Here is a 20,542-nt window from a genome sequence, read left to right as displayed (position 1 = left end):
GTAAATTACGAGGAGAAATGTTTTTAACCTTTTTTACAAACTCTATTGAATTTTTTATGGTGTAAATGTTATTGTCTAATAGAGTGGAAAATCTAGAAACTAAATATTTAGCTAATGGATACGAGGCAGTACCTAAATTTGATACAATAGGGCGGAAAGGAATACCACTTTTATGAATTTTGGGAAGAGCATATAATCTGGCACAATTCGCAACAGATGGGATAAGCGAATGTTTTAAGTTGCTTGAAATGATTTGCGAAGATTTGATCGCAGTTTTTATTTTGGATAAGTCCGAAGGTGAAGGATCTTTAGGGATCGGATTATATGGTCCTTCGTTTAAGAGTTTAGTGACACCATCGATGTAAGTGTTCTTATCCATGACGACTATCTAACGCTAACAAATTAACGCTGATTTTTGTTGTTTGACTTCTGAATTAGTATTTATTCGGCGTGTTATTGTGTCTTAATTATAGTATGTATTTTTTTAAGTATTAACTAGTTTAATATGTAAAGGTTCAATTATTGTCCAGTATCTTCCAGTATTAAACTCTTTTTGCCTTTTCTTGAATATGTTTACCTAAGCAGTATAGCATAACCAATATGTATCGAAGAAAGAATCAATGTTTCTTTGACTGAAAATCAAAATAAGCCCATTATATCATTTTTCAATATTTGCTTAATTGTAATTGAGGTTAAACAACACTTAACATTTATTATAGCATGCAGAAATGTTTTGCGCCCTTTGAAAATATTTGAAGTAATTTAGTGCATTGTTTATTTTTCATATAATGTTGTCATTCGTAATTATATAAAAATAATTTTTTAATAATATTGTATGATTTTCATTAATTGAATTTAACCTTTAAATTCATTTTGGAAATTTAAAAAATACATTTCAAGTAATTAAATTAATTTTTCTAATAATAAGATAAAGCTGCATTTTAATTAATTAGGCAAGATCTATTAGATTAATTTATAATAAAATGTCTTTTTAAGTTGCAAATCGTTATGCTCAAAATTAATGAAAATGAAACGTATTTTATCAGTTAGTACAGTTGTGCATTTGTGTATCTAAACAGACTACTCCAATTAAATTATGAATTATAATAAAATTCTACTTTAGTCTGACCTTGATAAAAATTAAAAAGATTATTTATATCACAAGAGATGAAACGGAATAATTATATCTTCATAATAACACGGTTAATTTTAATAATGAAAGAAATTAGATTACAGACCTCGTGCCTGAAAATGCTTTTCGGCACTAACATTAAACCGAGATTGAATTTTTCAAATTAATTAAATTCAAACTGATTATAATTTTCATAGCTATTAATGAAATTACGATTATGAATTTCATTAAGGCAATAATGCAAAAACTTAATCATTTCTGTTTACTTTTAAACTTATTTTAGTATTATAGTTAAGGTCTTTTAATATCATATTTATCAAAGATTTAGCTTATACTAATGCTACTTAGTTCTAGAGCAGGAGTGGTACTAAACCGTCTTTCAAAGGCCTACTTTGTAAGTAAAATAATTGATTAAAATTATAAATAAATATCAATTTATAAAGCTGCGTTTATTCTGCAGTGTTAGAAAATTATTTGCATTTACCTACATAAATTGTGTTCAATAATGAAACATATTAAATTTTTCATCTAACTAGGATTATTACACAGGAAGTAAAAGATAAAAAAAAGTATTAGAAGTTTAATAGGAAATTTTTTACGCTGCTTAGATAAAAGATGCATAAACGGGGATTCTCTGAAAAAGTATATTATTGAAAATGAATTTTACTTGGCAACAGTATCATTTTAAATGCATCAAATAAATGGTAGGTTTATTTTTATTCGTACAAAAACGTGTCATAAGAAAGTAAGTAACTTTTTTTTTTTTTTTTTTTACTTCTTTGTCAGTTATATTATTAATGAACTCAAGTTTTTCATTTTGTTATAAGCTCTGGAGACTAAAAACCATAATTTCAGAAATCTGGCATACTGAAGTGCATTCTTCATGTTCGGAGAGAACACATGCACCAATTTGAAAAAAAAAAAAAAAAAAAAAAAAAATGCATCAAGCATGAAACCTCAAGGCTATTAAAAAACGAAACAAAAAAATCAACAGCAACTAATCATATTTACGTCTTCCAAAGAAAAGTTTTAGTTGTCAAAATATCGGACCCCATTTCTCTCTCCCCAAGGTGGCAGCGGTCGAAGCACGATCCAGAGCGCCATCTTCTGGACAAACTGGCATTAGACTTGCAACCAATCTCTTCCCTGACAATGTCAGCGGAGCCAGGCGCGTAGCGGCAGTTTTGGATCCGCAGACAACCCTGTACAGTCGGCTTTCTTGTTGACGGTGTTTATTCCTTGAAAACTAGTGTGTGGGATTGATTTCAATATATTAACGCTATCGGTTCATCGATTTCCAAAACAAATCTTCCGGAAATTGATTGCTATATATACTCACAAAGTTTTTCTCATTCTCGATTACGGTCCATATTTCTTTTCCAAAGAAATATAAGTGATCTGGCGGAAGACAAAGTTCTGCACATGGAGTGCGGGTGAAGTACTCAGGTGATAGTTGATGTGACAGATAATTGCAGTTTTCTTGGATCGAGGATTATCCGTGTAGTGTTTAACTGGTGGATCCAAGTGAAAAACATGGGCCCTACAAGAAAGAAAAAAGTGAAAACGTGCTTATTCAGATTCCTTCTCATCTTCATCATTCCTTCGAGAGTTAAGGCACACGGTGAGTAAAACATTTCTAGGGTTTCATAAAAAAAAATGTGTAAGAGTTTTTTTTACAGCTGTGTTAGAAGGAATTATATCAGAAACAAATACCCGAAAAATTATCGGGAAATAATTAATTTAGCTACATTTATAGTAGACTCTTAACAATGCGTTTGTTTTCCTGAAATATTTAATATTAACGTGTTGAACATTTCGCACATGAATTTTAAAAACAATTACCAGTAATGAAATTAATTATAGTCTTTTTTGTATAGAAGCATTCTAGTGTTCATCAATTTATAACATTTTTACTGAGGTTTTAATGTAAGAACATGTTAAATGAAAGCTATATTTATTATTCAGTTTTTGGAATGGTCACTACATTCAGAATTTCACACTAATTTTTATGTAAATGAACTATCATGTTATTAACCAGTAAAAGTTTGGAATTCCCTCTGAGTATCTTGATACGATTGATTCATTGCAAAGGCCTTCATGCAATAAAATCATCTTCTAAGAATACATTTATTGACTTTTTAAAGTTTTATATATATGTCAACAATATTTTGGCACTTAAAGATTTACAACAGGTAGATAGATATCAATATAACATCATTATTTGCAATATATCTCGATACTTTTAGTTAAAAAGGTTTGCATTAAAACCAAACATATCATTAAATATAAACTTATTATGCTGTTAAATACTGTAAAGTATGTCAATGTATCTTAATAAAAGTCATTAAGGTGAGTCCGTTATATCGCATTATGTTTTTTTCACTCAAATAAATAACGATTTAACAACCGTTTTCTATTCCCCTGCTCGAAGTATAGTTAAAACAGTTTTTTTTCTCCTGATTTGCGTCGTAATTAAACGCAAAATCTTTGCAGTTTTTATCTTTATATTTACTCCACTAATATATCTAAAAACTTATTTAAGAACTCAGTATACTTACGTTGTCAGTACTTTCAAAACTGAGAGTGAATGGATATTTAATTCCTCGAACTTTCCTATTAGTAGGAAATCTAAGCAAACATACATGATTTCTTGTTTTAATTACCGAGTCTAAATATTTTTAACTTATTAAATACAAAAATGGAAATATACATTTTCTTTAACGTACCATATTGTGCCGTTTTTTCCTTTAACGTCGCTTAACCGCATCGTAATTCCGCAGACACTATATGCACACAATTATTTTTTTTCCTTATATTTTCTTGAAAGTATTAATAATAATCTTATCATTGATTAGAGTATTTTACTCGTTTCTCGTAACGATATATATTTCTGGAATTTATAGTGTATGAAATAAAATGGACAATATTATTTTGCAGTACTTATTTATCTGGGCTTTTTATGCTGCAGGTAAAGTTTGGGACAAATCGCAAAGAGTAATGAATACAATAGGATTTGTACTGGTGACACAGCAATAAGCACACTGTGTTTCCATTACTGCTACGCAATTTCGTTTCGAAAGTTACGAGTTCAGAGTATTTTAAAGATGCTTTGTTAAATATAAAAATTGAGATAAAGTTTTAAATTAAAATATTGTTAATGCACTTATTTTATATTTATTTATTTATTATTTTATTTCTATTTTATAATTAATTCATACATTTTAATAATTTTTGAGTTTCTCAAGACATCATGATTAAGTTCAAACTAAGCAAAATTTAAACTTAAATTTCAATGAATTTTGAGAGAGTGATTTTTGCCTCTCTCATCCTCAACAAGTAATAATATGCCAATATTAACTTTAAAAGTATATTTTTTGGAAACGCCAAATTAACTCACATTATTAATATAGTGTAAAACTTTTCTTAAACTTTAAATTCACTTTAAAATGTTATCGATGTTTGAATTTCAAGAATAATGTTATGGTAATGTTATTTTAGAGACAATAAAAGTTTCCAAAATCTAGCATTTCCAATAAATAATATTTTACTATCTCCACTAAAATATTTAAGGCATCTCATATTTTATAAATATCAAAATTTTTAGCACATCGTACCTATCTTTTTTCAAATACTGAAATATTCTTTGCTTTTAAATACTTAATTTTCCGAGCAGAACATTCATTAAAAACTGTTTTATGGTCGATTAAGCAAAGGAAAGAAAGAAAAGAAGGAAATACAAATTATTAATATTTACTAAAGCTACTCTGTTGAGATTTATTATTACATTTTTATTGATAATTGTATTTATAATGAAATTACTTTACTGCCTGTCATAAAAAATGTGCAATATTGTACACAAAGCCTGGAAAAAAATAAGATGATATTTGTTTAAATTTAAACTCACTAATACAAACAAAGCTATTGAAGATCAAGTTATTCCTAAAACCTTTAGCTCTCTAAACAGGTTAAAAGATTAAGCAATTAAAGTTCTTAGTAGATAAAGTAAATAGCAATTTTAATTAAATTTATAAGAATTTATTATGAAATGTATTTAAATTATTAAAAGCTACAGGAAATAAATGTCGGATAGGCTAACGGGAAACATTTACGACCCTTTGATAAAATCAATATTTGCATCTGTATGCGTATAGATAAAATTTCCATATATCTTTTCCATTAACAATTTCAATAAAAATTTAATTTATTTAAAAATTACTAAATATGGCATTAATAATCACAAAAGCAATTGACATTTTATTTCAGGTTTGCCTTGAAACTCTCTGGAAGTTGTTCTTTCGAATATTAAAGAAAAGTGTTATACTTATAAGCTTACCATAACATCTAATTATTAAAATTTTCTAATTTAGACAACTTCTAACTTAAAAATTTACGGTTTTAAAAATTGATATATTTCTAATTTTTTTACAGAAACTCATTCCAGTATTCTACTATATTCTTTTAACCCTTTGAAAAATTTACTTAAAATATTATAATTTAATATATGGTATAAATTTTATCTTTTACATTAATTAGGCATTAATTATTTAGAACGTCCGCTCATCTAAATGTATTACCATACCTGGGGATTTGCATCATTTTTGTAAACTTTTTTTGTCCTTAACAGACCGCAGTGTCGTGATGTATTTGTCAAATTCATAGCCCTTCCATATTTTTAGACGCAATGATTGTAAATGATGTCATTAATAAGTTTGATGTTATTAAATATTGTAATATTTGCCTTAAATAGCTTGACATAACTTCTATCTCAACTTAGTTTTTTAATATTTTTTCATGATGTAATCTTATGGTTAGCAACATTTTTGCCAGTTTATTTCAATTTACTTAGCATTCAGTGTCCGTTGTCTAGACAGCAAATTTTAGTTCGCCTAAAGTAATAAAAGTCTATTTAAGTATAATAATATTAGCACGGAGTAGTGTACTGAAAAATTAAGATGTTCTCAAAATTAATATATGCGAAAGTAAATTAGTTATAAAATAAAATTTAAACAAGAAAAAAGAAGATTTCTCTCAAATGCAGTTTTCTAAGAATGCTGAAATGGTAGTAGCAGACACTAGTAGAAACTAAAACGCATTAATAGAAAATACTGAATTAAAATACGGACCATAATTATTTCAGAGTATCATCGTTATTCAGTGCTATAAAATTCATAATTATAAGATTCAGTCATATCAGAATTATCTGAATGTTTTGTAAAAGCTAATACTTAAATCTTAATCGAATGTTCACAGTTTGTTACTTTATTATTTTCTTCAGTCATTTTTTTCAGATGGCATTTGCATTTATTATCCATTAAATTAAATGTAGGATAGTTAAAATGCAAGTTTCGCTACCAAGAACATTATATAGCTATGTACTGTAAGAGCTAAATCTACACCAAACTCGCACTGTGTTAGAGGAAGTTTAATGAAATAAAGTTCCTGAAACCCAGCGACGGATGGATGTATGATGCAGCACAAAAGCATACGAATTGACAGGAAATGAATAAAGATGGCTGCTTTGAAATGAAATTTTATTTATTTATCTTACAAATAGACGAAAGAAATAGATTCTTCAGAAAAAAAAAACAATAATTTTACAATTATTAAAATTATGAAAATTAAAACTTCAATTAAGCATTATTAGAGGTATGAAGACCATTTTTATGAATCATAATATCCATTCGGCTTAAGATGTATCTAACGACTTGAACACGACATCTGTCAAGAGATAACGCTACCAAGTTGTTTTAAGCTTAATAATTGATATATTAAAAACTCTTCCGCCACGCACATGACCTCTCAAGAATCGCTGCAACAAGTGCCATATAATGCAGTTACATCCGATAAAAAGCCGTTTACGCTGAACAAGTTCTGAGTAAGAGGGAACATTTGGTGACACTACACGGGCAACACGTAAAATATGTTAATGGTTAAAATCTCTTCGCTCAGAAAAAAAGCTGATAGCTATGTTTTACAACTCCTTGGCAGGTACCCTTCTCCGGCATCACTCAATGTACGCTTTGGTTGCGGGCTTTGTTTCTCAATCAGCAGTTGTTAAGAAGCAGTCTAAGTCAACATGCGAGGTATATCGCTTATAAGACGAGAGGTACCGTGAGCCACAGGATGGCTCGCGGTGGCGCCGTTCTTTTGCAGGTATAATAAATGCGTGAAATATGGTGAACTAAAATTACTCAATGTCCAAAAGAAAGTAATTAATCTATTTCATTTCATTTTACAAAGTTAGTATTAAACTTAAACTGATAAATGTCGAAACGTAGTATTTATTTTATTTCATTTCTGAAAAAGAGTACTTTTTACCGCATCAAGCTCTAATTAGAGAAAAACAAAGATGCCAAAAAACTTCGCGTTGCCTTCGAGGCATCACCATATACTGAAAGCAAACTGTCGTTGAATAACTGCTTAGAATCAGACTTTTTTTTTCCTATTTAAAACAAGTTTCATTACTTTTCAAATGACGTCAATATGAAATCGTGGCTTTTGAAAAATGTAGTGGCGGCTGTCGAAATTTTCTGAATTTGAACATGCTGCTCTAACTGGTTGAAGTTTGGCCACCTTCGTTATAGGCTGTGATTGCATACATGGTGCAGTGCATGTTCAAGTCCGCAAAAGTGATCGTCACATCATTTATATTGTTGCGAACTGTGTATACAGTTCGATGATTTTATTGCAGTTATATGTGAAATTGTTGTACTTTTCTGTATAATGTAACATGAAAAATCTAGGGGGACGATGATCTGTCGCAAAAATAAGAATACAGGGGTAAGTCTATTTAACACAGAATAAACGGGTATCTCGTAAATTTGGCGAGATACCGGCAACCTAGCAACAGTTTTGGCGGCCAATTTTTGTCGCCTAATTTGGTAATAAATTACCGAGTCACCAAACTTGGCGACCATTTGGTGAAATTTTGGTCCGGTACTTGTATCGCCGCATTAGGTATAATAACTGAATAACTGTAATTGATTTTACATGCAACTGCAACTGTACACGGCCTTATATGCTTCCAGTAATTTCGAAAAGTACTAGGCATTTCCCGGCGGCTGGGTGAAAACTATTTAAGACCGGAGAGAGCATTTCCTCTCAGTTGTAGTCGTTAGTTCTTAGTTCAGAATACCGAGAGAGCTTCGCCTTAGATGTGCTTTGCATTTCTTTGTGTTTGACGCTATTAGTAGTAGTTTGAAGTGTAATTACTGATTGTTCTCGGTGATACTGTGAAGAGTTGTACGAGTATTTTTGTAGAACGTTACAGTACTGTGTAGTGTTTCTTTTGGTAAACTAAATTTTATCAAGCTGTCATTGATTCTGTATGCATTCAATCTATTAAGAACCCGTACTCATGCAACAATATGATTTGCGGAAGCATATTTCTCATCTTACGAATTAAATTTGTCACCTGTTGTGCTTGTGCAACAAATCTGTTGGTGTTGTGATTTTTGAACTATTTATTTATTTATTTACTTGCATAAATCATATTCCTGGATTCTGCTAATACAAGCTTGATTCTTGTGTAAAGCTGCAGACTGCTACGACTCAAGAAACTTACATTTTGTCACCCCTGCACATCTGAATGGTATTTCGCGATGTCGAGTTAATTTAATGTGAATATTCGCATATAAGTGATATTTAGAGATATATTTTTGTATTAAACTATTTTTTTCGGTTCGATTGCTCAGACTTATATCATGCCATTTGTTTAAAATATCTTCTCTACACCTTTAATTTGAGTTATATGAAATCGAATATTTAGTAAATTTGCAGTTATTTCCAAAGATTTAACATTTTTCATCATTTAATAAACTTTTGCTTTAAAACCTACTTAATAAATTTTAATAAAATTGTTTAAATTTGAAATGAAAATTCATAAAGAAAGTTGTTTAAGAATTCAAAGTTTTAGCTTTAACAAATTGCTTAATTTCATGCAAATCAACCTCAGATTTGATTTAGGACTCCTATTTCCTGTTAATTTTCGTAGCTGTATAAAAATTCTTTCAAAGACATTCTATTTTAACAGGAAATAGGAGTCCTAAATCAAATCTGAGGCTGATTTGCATGAAATTAAGCAATAATTTTCGAAGCTGCATAAAAATTCTTTCAAAGACATTCTATATATTTCTCTTTCTTCTCTTCAACTTTCGAACAGTATTACCAGCTGCGATAAATTAGTTATCGAAACCCTAGTAACTGTTAGTTCACTTAGAATTACAGGTATTGATATCTGCTTTGCTTATGTGCGTGCTCATCATGGTTTCTACGGAAATGAAAGTGCTGATTTCTTAGCTAAAGATGCCTTAAATTTACCCATTGATATCAACATTAGCATTCCAAAGAGTTATTGGAAGTCCTTTCATTATAAAAAGCTTTTAGCTATGTGGAATGAGGAATACATTTCATTTTGTCATGCTGAAGTCACCAAAAAGTTCCTTCCTTCTATTTACCATAGACTGAATTCCGAGTCTTTCCTCTCTTTAAATTTTAAAGTGTCTCAGTTTTTGTCTGGTCAAGGTAAATTTGCAAGTTATCTGTTTCGTTTTAATCTACGATCAAACAATTTATGTGAATGTTCAAAAAGAGTTGCTCAGGATGTGGAACATTTGATCTTCTCGAGCCCTACATTTGATGGCCCTAGATTATGCTTACAGAATGATTTGAAAATGTTCGGAGTGACTTGGCCAGTGAACTTATCTGTTTTCGTGAAGTCCAGACTGCTGTTCTCTGCTTTTGTTCGCTTTATTTATGCATGTAATTTTTAATGTTTATTTATACGTGTAACCTTTAATGTTCTTGTTAACTTACTTCTGTAAGCCCCGTGTTGTACATATGTGGTGCACGGGGAGTCTGTATGTTCTCAAAGGAAAAAAAAAAAAAAGACATTCTATTTTATGAACACTCTGGCTATCAAATCATACCTTGCTTGTAAATGCTGAAATTATTTTATGACTGTATGCTCGTTTTATTTTATATGTTTATGCGTAGAAAAGTTGATTAAAACTAATTTGCGGACTTTCGAATGTCAGAATTTGGAAAATTTTACAGCCCCTTCTATTGCTTAGGAAGTATTTTGATATCAAATAGAGATTTTCGTTTCTACAAAAGATGTCTTTGAAGACGTCGTATTTTCATATTATCAAAAACTGAGAAAATGTATCGCTGCTAAACACTTTATTAATTTCCATATGGAAAAAAGAACTGTGAGTTTTATCTTCGTACTGAAACGAAACACCATGGAATCTGTGTTGAGATAAAAAGATACCAACATCAGTTGACACTGAATATAGTACTGTGAGTAAAATATCCATAAGCAGTTTACTGTATGAATATTAATATTTGACATAAAACTGCTATCTTTGCCAAAAATCATTTCTCTTTTTACATTTATTAAACACAGTGAAAAAATTACATAATTAAAAAAAAGTGTTCACAGCAAAGTAGTTTACAAGCAAAACACGGAATTTTTTTATGTTGTTCCTGAAATTATCGTTTCATGTTTTTGAATACTTTTATATGGAAACTAATTATTTATATGGAAACTAATTTATTTAAATTTGTAATTTTAAGTATATTTACATATATTTTATTTATTACATTATTTTTACGCCCATATTAATTTTTTGACTGCACATCAATCTGTAAAATTATTTTAAGTCATTCCTGAAGTTTTTTTCTACGGTTTACCTTTCCTGCTTACATCATGTAAATCTTCGTCCATTCAATACTATCTGCACAAGAATAATTTTATGTATCCGTTATCTTGCATCGTTATGAGAGAAACTTTATATTGTAACCAAACATATTATGCAATGAAAATAAAGTAATAAAGCCATCATATGTGCTACTTGATTTTTGAAAATAATTTGCTTTCATAAGATGGAGGTTCATTATTTGTAGTTATTAAAATTTACATTCAGCGGCTGATTTTCGTTTTCTGATCTGCTTTAATACGTTATCAAACAAGAAGCACCGTAAGATGATGCAAGCTCAATTAGCATATTTCTTTCAGAACTGTACTCCGAAACAAACCACTTGAAAAAGCTAATGAATTTCGAGTAGACCCACAGCATTAATGAGCACTGAAATCTTTGAAACATATCTGTATATTTTTTATTAAATATCATAATAAAGAACATTAGTGCTTGTCGTTAGTAAAACCACATAGAGATAGAAGTTGTGCACATTTTAACTCAAGATATATTGCGACGATTGACTCAACGCGTTTTATTACGCTATATTAACATGCTCAACAAATGCATTGCAAAAGAAAATTAAATGTTTTGAAAAACGATGATCGTTCATTATATGCCTTATAAAAAGCATCCATTTGGGTAATATAATGACTGCTTTCTTATTTTATTTCTTATTTTTATATCAGAATTCAAGGTAAACACCGTGTCCAAAACCATCCTCAGCCGATCTTCATTTTCGAAACCGTTGGTCTTAGACTTGAATTATAAAATATTTTAAATGACACAAAAATTCATTTTTTCTATTTTTTCAATTTAATTTCGCGTAAAATGCATTAATTTTGTTTAAAATACGTTATATCATATTTTCTCAAGATCGTTTTATAATATCTAGGAAAATTGTGTGCTCATTATAAAAAATGAAACGCAAAATGTTTGACTTCCGAATGAAGAATATTGACAAAGATATTTGGTGTTAAATTTGGGCATAACATTTATGGACCGCACACAGATTGATGACCGAAATGTTTGCATCTGTGCGCAACTGAAAATAAAATATCAGTTTATAAAAAGTTTTGTGGCGTTAAAGGATTAAGTGGCGACAGTTTCTATGCAGGTTATTTTTTAAATTAATGATTAATATAATTTTTTTTTTTTTTTTGAAAAATGGAGGTTCAAAGAGTCTTGCAGAATTCTTATCCTAGAAAACACTGGCAGGCTATTGTATTGGCACGCAGGAAACACATAATATCTATTATTTGCATTAATTAAAAATTAAATTATTTTAGTTTAAGGAATTGTTCATTCTATTACCAAATTATAAGTCTAAAATATCTAAACTTCATGAGAATATTAATAAGGTCTTTTTAGACTTTGAAAACTTATAAATTGTGTTAAAACTCTCTTGACGTACTAAATGTAACAAAATTTTAAATTAAAGACACTAATAAATAAAAAGAACGAAATCGTTGAAGAGCCTTTAAAGGGGGAAACACCAGAATAGTAGACACATAGAATAGAAAAATCTGTCACTAGATCTCAATACAAACTGAATATTACGCTAAAAATCGCAGATTTTGAAACAATATATTTAAATTAATTTTCGTACTTCGAGATTCAAAAGTATTTGTTTTATATTTTATAATAAGTACACAATTTTTCTAAATATGATATGGAGCAGAGGAAAATGTAAAAACTTCTCTCGATATAACAAAGTAACAAAATTATAGATTAAAGACACTAGTAAATCACACACACACAAAAATAGAATATCATTTAAGGGGAAAACATTCGACCTCGAATTTTTCAAAATTGTTTACTAACCGACTTCTTAGTGCAAACTGAATGCGAGGTAAAAAAATCGCAGATTTTAAAATAATATATTTAAATCAATTTTCATAGTACGGGATTCAAACATCCGTGTTTAATTTTTTGTAATTTTACAAAAATATTTCTAAGCATAGGGGGGCAGAGGAACATGTAAAAACATTTTTTCGACTTGACTTTCAAACGCAAAAAGAAAATACATGAATTAAAAACACTAGTATATCAAAAATAATCATTGAATAGCATCTGAGAGGAAAAATCAATTTCAAATTTTTAGACTCAAACATCTGTGTTTTTTACGAGTACAAAATTTTTCTAGATAAAAGTATAGGAAGCAGAGAATATCTAAAAAATTCCCTTGGCATACATTACATTTCGTTATTTTTATGAATTTGATCCTTGAAATTTAAAAATGCAAAAAATGAATTTTAGCATAATTTAAAACACTTTTATAAACGGGAATATAAGTTTACTACAAAGATTAAAATAAAGAGTGCTTTAGGAATATTGTGGGCATGGTATGCATTAAAGGAGTTGGTGTATTTAATTATGGCAAAGCACACGATGGCTATCTGCCTATTATGCCGCCTTTAAGAAATTTTAATTTAAATTAATTAAGAAATTTTGATTAAACTATTTTAAGAAGGCGCAGATATTAATTCAGAAATATTTTTTAATTTTCCCTCCTCTATTTCGCTTCACACTGAAAATATTAAAATATTTTGGGCTCAACTAGTTGAACGAAAGTAAAAAAAAATATATATATATATATATTTTGAATTAAGTATAGATATGTCATTAACACGTATGTCACATTCCAAAGAGTTCTTATAATTCAAGCTTTAAATTCAAAGAGAAAATTTTGTGAGTGATTAACTAGAGATTGGGATAGTGCCAAATCTCTGTATGTCGTATCACGAGATTGCCACTACGATTTGTAAAGGTATTGTAATTTCTTTACTTATTTTTTAAGTGTTAAAGAAATTCTTCGCAAGCGGTGTTGAACGACAAAAGAAAGATGCAATAAGCGTCAGCAATATTTTTTGACTAAGTGCCAGCATCTAAAGCTTGAGACGTGAAACGAAATGTCCACGCTTATTATGACTAGCATTGAAGCCGCCTAATACCTCTGCTTTGAAATTTGAACATACGTCATTTTAAGAACTGAGTAAAACACATATTAAGGTGATCAGCTATTGGATTTTGAGAGTTACTTACTCTGAATTAGGAGTTATCGGTACTAATTTATAACTCAATAACTGGAAACACTGAATAATCCAAAACACGCTCTGTGTGCTATAAAAATTTCACCTCTTCAAAAGTTAAGTGAACTGCATACATTATAACAATTAATGACAGAAGTTAATTAGTCTTAATTAAAATTCAGGAAACCTTGCCATAGCCACCATCTTCCTAAGATGACTTTCCCTGAAACCAATCAGTGTTTCCATCAGCAGTGATTAAAAATCAGTGAAAATCATGAAAGGCATCTAGTCCCCTATGCGGAAGACAAAGGTGTCTGAATGCGTGGATGGTCGTCTTAGAAAGGTTCTCCTATAGTTACAAAATGTAGAAAACGTTTTCATTTTTCTTTTCGATCCCATCGCTATATATTCATTCTCTTTTACCATCCATTTTAAATATCTCGTGTAATATGAAGAATTATTAATATTATTAAACTCGAGCTTGGTTTATTGATTTGTATAATGTTCTCTATTATCCAGTTTGTATATAAATTTCAAGTCTCTCTCAGTGTTTCCTTCTTCTCATCTACTGCTACACGTGAACCAAAATAGCAGATTCTAGCAGTCGTATAAGATGTATCGTTTATACATTTCTGCGACTACTCTTTTCTTGTTCTTTTCAGTTTTGTTTTGAAAACCTTAACATAAAAAATTTCTTTAAGCATAGATAAGATTATTCTACATCAGAGCCTTTTTCCTTTATTAAATCAGGGAGAACGTTTTTCAAAGGTAGATTAGTATTCAATTTTATCTCCCAATCCATGCGTAGATATCTTTAAATTATTTGGACCATAAATAATTTCTCTATAAAATCTCGCGAAGTGTTTATTTATTTAAGTTTCGATACAAAACAATACTTTGAAAGTTTCGAATGATGGACAAAAAATCAAAATTGCAATATGTTTATCTTCGAACAAATACGTTTTTCAGTAATCAGAGATTTGGCCATGTGACAAATCTGTATTTAGCATTTAGAGTAGAATCTAACTTAACTAAATACAAAACAGTTACTACTACATAAATATATCATTTACTACTATATAAATAAAATATTTTAATAAAGTTGAGAATGTTTATATGATAATAATAGCTTTTATACAAATAATTTTCGAAACTTTAATTTTAAATTTTAAATATTTTTTATTAACGTTCGTGAAGAATAATAAGCACCTGGAATTATTTTTTAAAAATCTCCATAGATTTTAAATATTTTTTTTAAAATTTTCTACATATTTCAGAATTAACAGTAAGAACCAACACTCCGTTTGTATTCGCAAAATATGAAAATTGAAATACTCCTGTTTAAATTCCTATCAGTTACAAAGAGAATGATTTTTAAGAAGGTACCATTGAAAATGCTTAGATTTTTACATAAACAGCAATAATTTCTACTTTTAGGAATTCACTTCTTGAATAGTAAGCACCGATCGCATTCTATTGAAATACATCCCCATTGGAATGCAAAGCATTCTTTTGAAATGTAGCAACGCTAAAACTGAATAACTGATGAAAACATTGATGCTTTTCTTTCGGGATTTTACTAAATTTCGCAGAAATCATTTCAGTCAATGAAAATTTTAACTCTCCTGAACGATGAATGAACGTAGTGATCAGAAAACTAACTATCATATAGATAATTTCTCTAACTGATGTTAAGTATGCATCATATTAAAATTGCCAGTACTATTCGGTTTTAAGGGCCGTAAAAAATCGCCAAGCTAATTGTTGATGCCAGTACTGCCAAAAATAATTGCGGCAACCCCAACGCAAGAAAGGAAGTATAATAGTAAATAACTATCTCAGATTGATGTTTTAATTTATATGAAAGTTTAATTTCATATAATAAATTTTTATTATAATTTATATAAAAAAGGCTAAACATGACTTAATGGAAGCATAAGAGTAAATAACTATTTCAGATCATTAATATAATTTATATAAAAATTGCTAAACATAACTGAATGGATGCCTGAATCGCTATTTCGCTACCGAGTTATCGCTAAAGCATAATTTCATCTTGCTGGTTGTTCGAACTTAATTTTCTATAAAGAATGATGCATTTTCTTTGAAAAAATTCTCGGTGCAGAATCGCCCACTTATTTTTGTTTGCCGCTTTTTACAAGGTTAAAAACAATTGGATTTTTGTCAATTTTCTTTTACTTTTTAAGTGAAAATAGGTCGATGTGTACATAGATAAAGTCAAGGGTGTGCGCAGTGCCATTTTGGCGCAATTCTGGGAATTTTTTTTTTTTTTTTTTTTTTTTTTTTTTTTTTTTTTTTGTGTGTGTGTGAAGTGAAAATAGGTCGATGTTTGCATGGATACCGAATATGTGCAATTCTTAAAAACGCGTCAAGCAGTGGGTGATTCTGGCCTTTACCCAAAATTCTATTGCACACTTTTCGTCATGTGCAATTCCCAAATTGTTAAATCCATAGGATATCAAAAAAAGAATTTAAAATCAAAAAAGGATTTAAAAATTAAACTAGTATTTCAATGGCGTCTTAAGAAATATAGATCTATATAAACTTACGCAATCTGAAATCAGCACGTACGCTAGATTTGGCGCGCTGTTAAATAGGCGCATTTGCTAGATTTGGGGCTTTTGCGCATACATTTTCGCTGCAATTTTTTTTTTACGGTCCTCAAAACGGAATAGTACCAAATTGCCTTTTCCTCTTTTTATTTCTTTGTATGAAGTAAAGGAAGCATTGTAATCGCGAAACTTTCATGCATCATATTTCCCAAAAGTATCCATAAACCGCTCTAGAAACCATTTGAACTATGTTTTTGCGTAACATTTGTATGTACAAACAGAATAAAAGACTGTTTTTGCCAAAGAGTATTGTAAACTGGATTTAAAATGGATTCAAAAGAGACTTTTTCTTGAAGTCTGTACGTACGTACGTATAACTCAAGAACTCAAGAAGACTCGTATCTCGCATAACTCAAGAACGAGTGGCCGTAGAATGTTGAAATCTTGTATATGAGACTGCTATAACATAGTTGTACATCTACTTTTTCGTGACAATCGGCTGTACCAATCAGATATATATTCCCACTCTGTTAACTGGCTCGGTAAGCTTTGATTTTTTATTTTTATATGTTAGTAAATTGCACATTTTTTGCTTTAAATGTGATTGAAATATGTGGTTTTTATGTTCTGATTAAGGTTTTTATGCCTTTTGTTAATGTGCATGTAATAGTTGTAGAATTATCAACAATTTAAAAGTTTAAGTGGCGAGTTAGCCTAACGAATACATTTCAAACTCAGTAGAATAGTGAATTAAGTTTTTGCACCTTCACTTTCTTTTTCCCGAGTGGGACCAAAAGTGAATTTTCAGTTTTGTGCACCGAAAAATCTGTCTTCTTGCCCGCTGGCCGAACTGTTTGGTATGTCTTAGAAACTCTAATTTCAATTGAAAAAAAATGTTTTATAACTGTTTTAACTGTATTTTGTATTTCATATTTTTCTGGATTTTACAATTTTTAATGAAAATATTTTGAGTTTTTATGTACTTTTGCAAGTGAGAACTGAATTAATTGAATGAGAAATATATATTTAATGAAATTTGAAGAATTCAGTTTAAATTAAATTGTCAAAAAAAAAACGTGTGTAACTTAATAGGCTATACAAGGAAGTTATGTGGTGTCCACATCAGAGTTTTTAACTATACAGTTATATTTGAAGTGCGAAACAATGAAAAACAATGACTTCTTATTCGAAGATAACTAATTTCTGAATTAACAAAGATTACTTTTTTCAGCCATTCGAATTTCTGTTAAGAATAGCTTTACTATGAAGGAAAATACACCAGGAGTCAAACACACATCTGTTATTGAATTATTTCTAACTGCTGTAGTTTTGTTTGGTTGCCGTGCACCTATCTTTCTTGCAAGATCTATTGAATGAATAAATTGATATGTGAATTCCATTAAATTAGACGTTAACTTTATTAGAAAGAGGATTACGTCTGTTATTGAAAGTTAGTACTGCGCCTGTACCCGAAAGGTTTTAAATTAATTTGTGTAAGCTCTTTCAAACGGTAATACATTAAATTAATTCCGTAAGTGAAATCGAATCAATCGTGAGATAAATCATATCACAGAGCAAATACTTTAAAACACTAGATATATTTCAGTGAAATTTAATCAAACTGAAGATTACGCTTTACTAAATTTATTTAGATATTTAATTTAATAACTTTATGTTTAAATGTTCAACATAGAATACAGAGTTTTCTACAGATATAGGATTCATGCAGTTGTATTAATGCTTTAGGTATTCAAATGTACTATATGATACTTAGGATGATGCATTATTCCTGTTCTTTATTTGATTAAATTGCAGACATCTTAAATATTGTGAAATAAAATGTATGTTCGTTACTTAAATAAACAATCTTATGCTGTGAAAGTAATTTTTTTATGTAACTTCGCACGAATATTAATATACGGAACTAAATTCCCTTTTTTCCTCGTGACTTTAATTTACATTATACAGGCTAGTTTCACGGTTTAAAAATTTTTACTAACGAAATTTTAGGTTCTCATTTATTCTTAACTAAGCATATAAAGTATCCCTTAACTGTTAAGATTTTCGTGGCTTAACTGGTTAGATTTCGTGATTAGTTGGTTACCTTTCACACTCATAGAACTATTGATAACTAGAACAAATTTCTAACAAATTTATAATTAATGTGAGATATTTATTTTTCTTTACCGGCTCGAGTTACAGAAACTGAAATCTCAATTCAAAGGTACACTACATCTTGTAGGAATCACAATTCAAAAAGGGAATAAAAATGCCAGCAATTCGAACATTGTTTATCAAAAGGGTAGAGATGCAAGGTAAAGAAGCGGCTCCTTTAGCTGAACGATCTTATATTTATTAAAACCAGGACGGATGGATGTATCGATCGAAGTAAAAGTAACTGAAACATGTTTAGATTGTAATACAAATGCTCCTTTAACTCAAAATTCTTAGTATCTAAATTTTTTCATAAATTTAATTCATGCCCAAGTGTAAGAGGGAACTTCCATATCAAACAACGTATTTCTGAGAAATCATTAAATTCACTCTTTCGAAATGAAGTTAATTTTCTTATTTGCAGAAAGCATCGCTTTGCCGGCTGCTAAAAGTCGACTGAGAAGCTTATTTACGTTATCCTCTGTGTATTCTTTCTTAGGAGACAGAAAGCTATAATTGGATTTTATTTGTTTTATGTTTTAATTAAATAGAATTAACAAGTACATGAAAAAAATGTTTCGTTGTTCTACTTATATAAATGAAACTCAATATCTAGACAATTATTGATATATTTCATATTTCAAAGGATAATTCCTTTAACAGAAGGTTTTGATAACTGTTGCACCATGATGCAATTCTGAAGCAAGGTGCGATATCTGTCATTCATTGATCATAATTCCAAGCTGAAATTAAGGAATCATTTTATGAACGAGGAAAATGGCTGGTAGTTTAAAAAGTATTACATAGATCGAAAAAAAGATTTGCAACATATTGCAAAGATACTTTGCCTTTGCCATTGCTCAGAAATCTAAGTAAATGCAAAACCTTATTTTCATATGACCGACGACAAAAGGCTGAAGATTTCTGAGCAGTGTATGTACTCTATTTTGTTAAATTTCAGTTCTTTTATTCTCCTTATGTGTATCGTTTCATTTGAATTTAAAACATTTATAAAAATGACGTTTGTTTAGAAATGTTTGGTAAAAAATGCCGTGTTATTACTATTTCCTTTTAGAAAAATTGCTAAATGTATTTCAATCCCAAAATACGATTTACGAGTTAGAGATGCCAGAAACTACACGCACGTGTTCGCAGTTAGGTAAACTTAACGTTTTGTATTGGTGAATTTTATGCTATTAACCCCTTGTCCACCTTCTTCTTCTCTATCGCTAAGATGGCAACTGTTTCTTAAGGGGTGTCCTCAAAAGAGAGTATTCCCTGCAAGCTAATCTTCATTGGATGATAACTGTCTTCTTCAATACATGTTAAGCACAAATTTCCTGGCAAGTTTGATTCGAAACAGGAAGTAAAGAAATGAATAGTGGAAAAATAATCCGTTAGCCTGATAAGTTTAATTAATTACTTTTTTAATATAATTTGCATAAACCTCAACCTTAAATCAGTGTTATTTCATAGTAATCTTATGTGTATGTTTAGTGAGTTCTACATAGCTGTTTTGTTTTTAATCAGAAGAAAATTTCCCTTAAAGAAATACTTGATATTTTCATGGTATGAAGAAAGCAGACCTGATATTTTCTCGTAATGTTATAAGGTTGCAAATACTAATTGATATTTGAAAGTTTATATACTTATCTCGAGTTTTGGTTTATATACTTTTCTCACATATACGAGAAGTATTAATGACAGCTTGAGATTTTTTTAAATGTACATAAATCATAAATTTTGAAGAAGCGTAAATGCATTTATCTTTTGAAGTACATTATTACATTCGTATATTTATTCCGACATTTAACTAATCCATGGAAAACTTCGGCACTGAAGGTTTCGCTAGAGTACTTTGCTTTAGAACAGTCTGCTTCACGTTATCATTCTAATTAATATGCTGACCTCCAAGAAACTCTTTGACATCAGGATAAAGAATACTATCCAGGG

General features: G+C 29.6%; 1 protein-coding gene across 1 annotated transcript in view; it reads left to right on the top strand.

Moving 5' to 3' along the window:
• The first annotated feature begins 2,291 nt into the window (after positions 1–2,291).
• The window catches only part of LOC118182601 (lachesin-like), an 886,001-nt gene continuing 867,750 nt past the window's right edge, over positions 2,292–20,542 (top strand). Inside the window, exon 1 of the mRNA XM_085815905.1 lies at positions 2,292–2,753. Coding sequence (XP_085672031.1) covers positions 2,666–2,753 — 88 coding nt within the window. The 5' untranslated portion in view covers positions 2,292–2,665. The remainder of the gene's footprint in view (positions 2,754–20,542) is intronic.

Source organism: Stegodyphus dumicola, chromosome 4 (assembly GCF_044657685.1).
Source record: "Stegodyphus dumicola isolate Sdum_Otavi_A_Nest chromosome 4, ASM4465768v1".
NCBI lineage: Eukaryota > Metazoa > Arthropoda > Arachnida > Araneae > Eresidae > Stegodyphus > Stegodyphus dumicola.
This window is presented reverse-complemented; position numbering and strand designations above follow the sequence as displayed.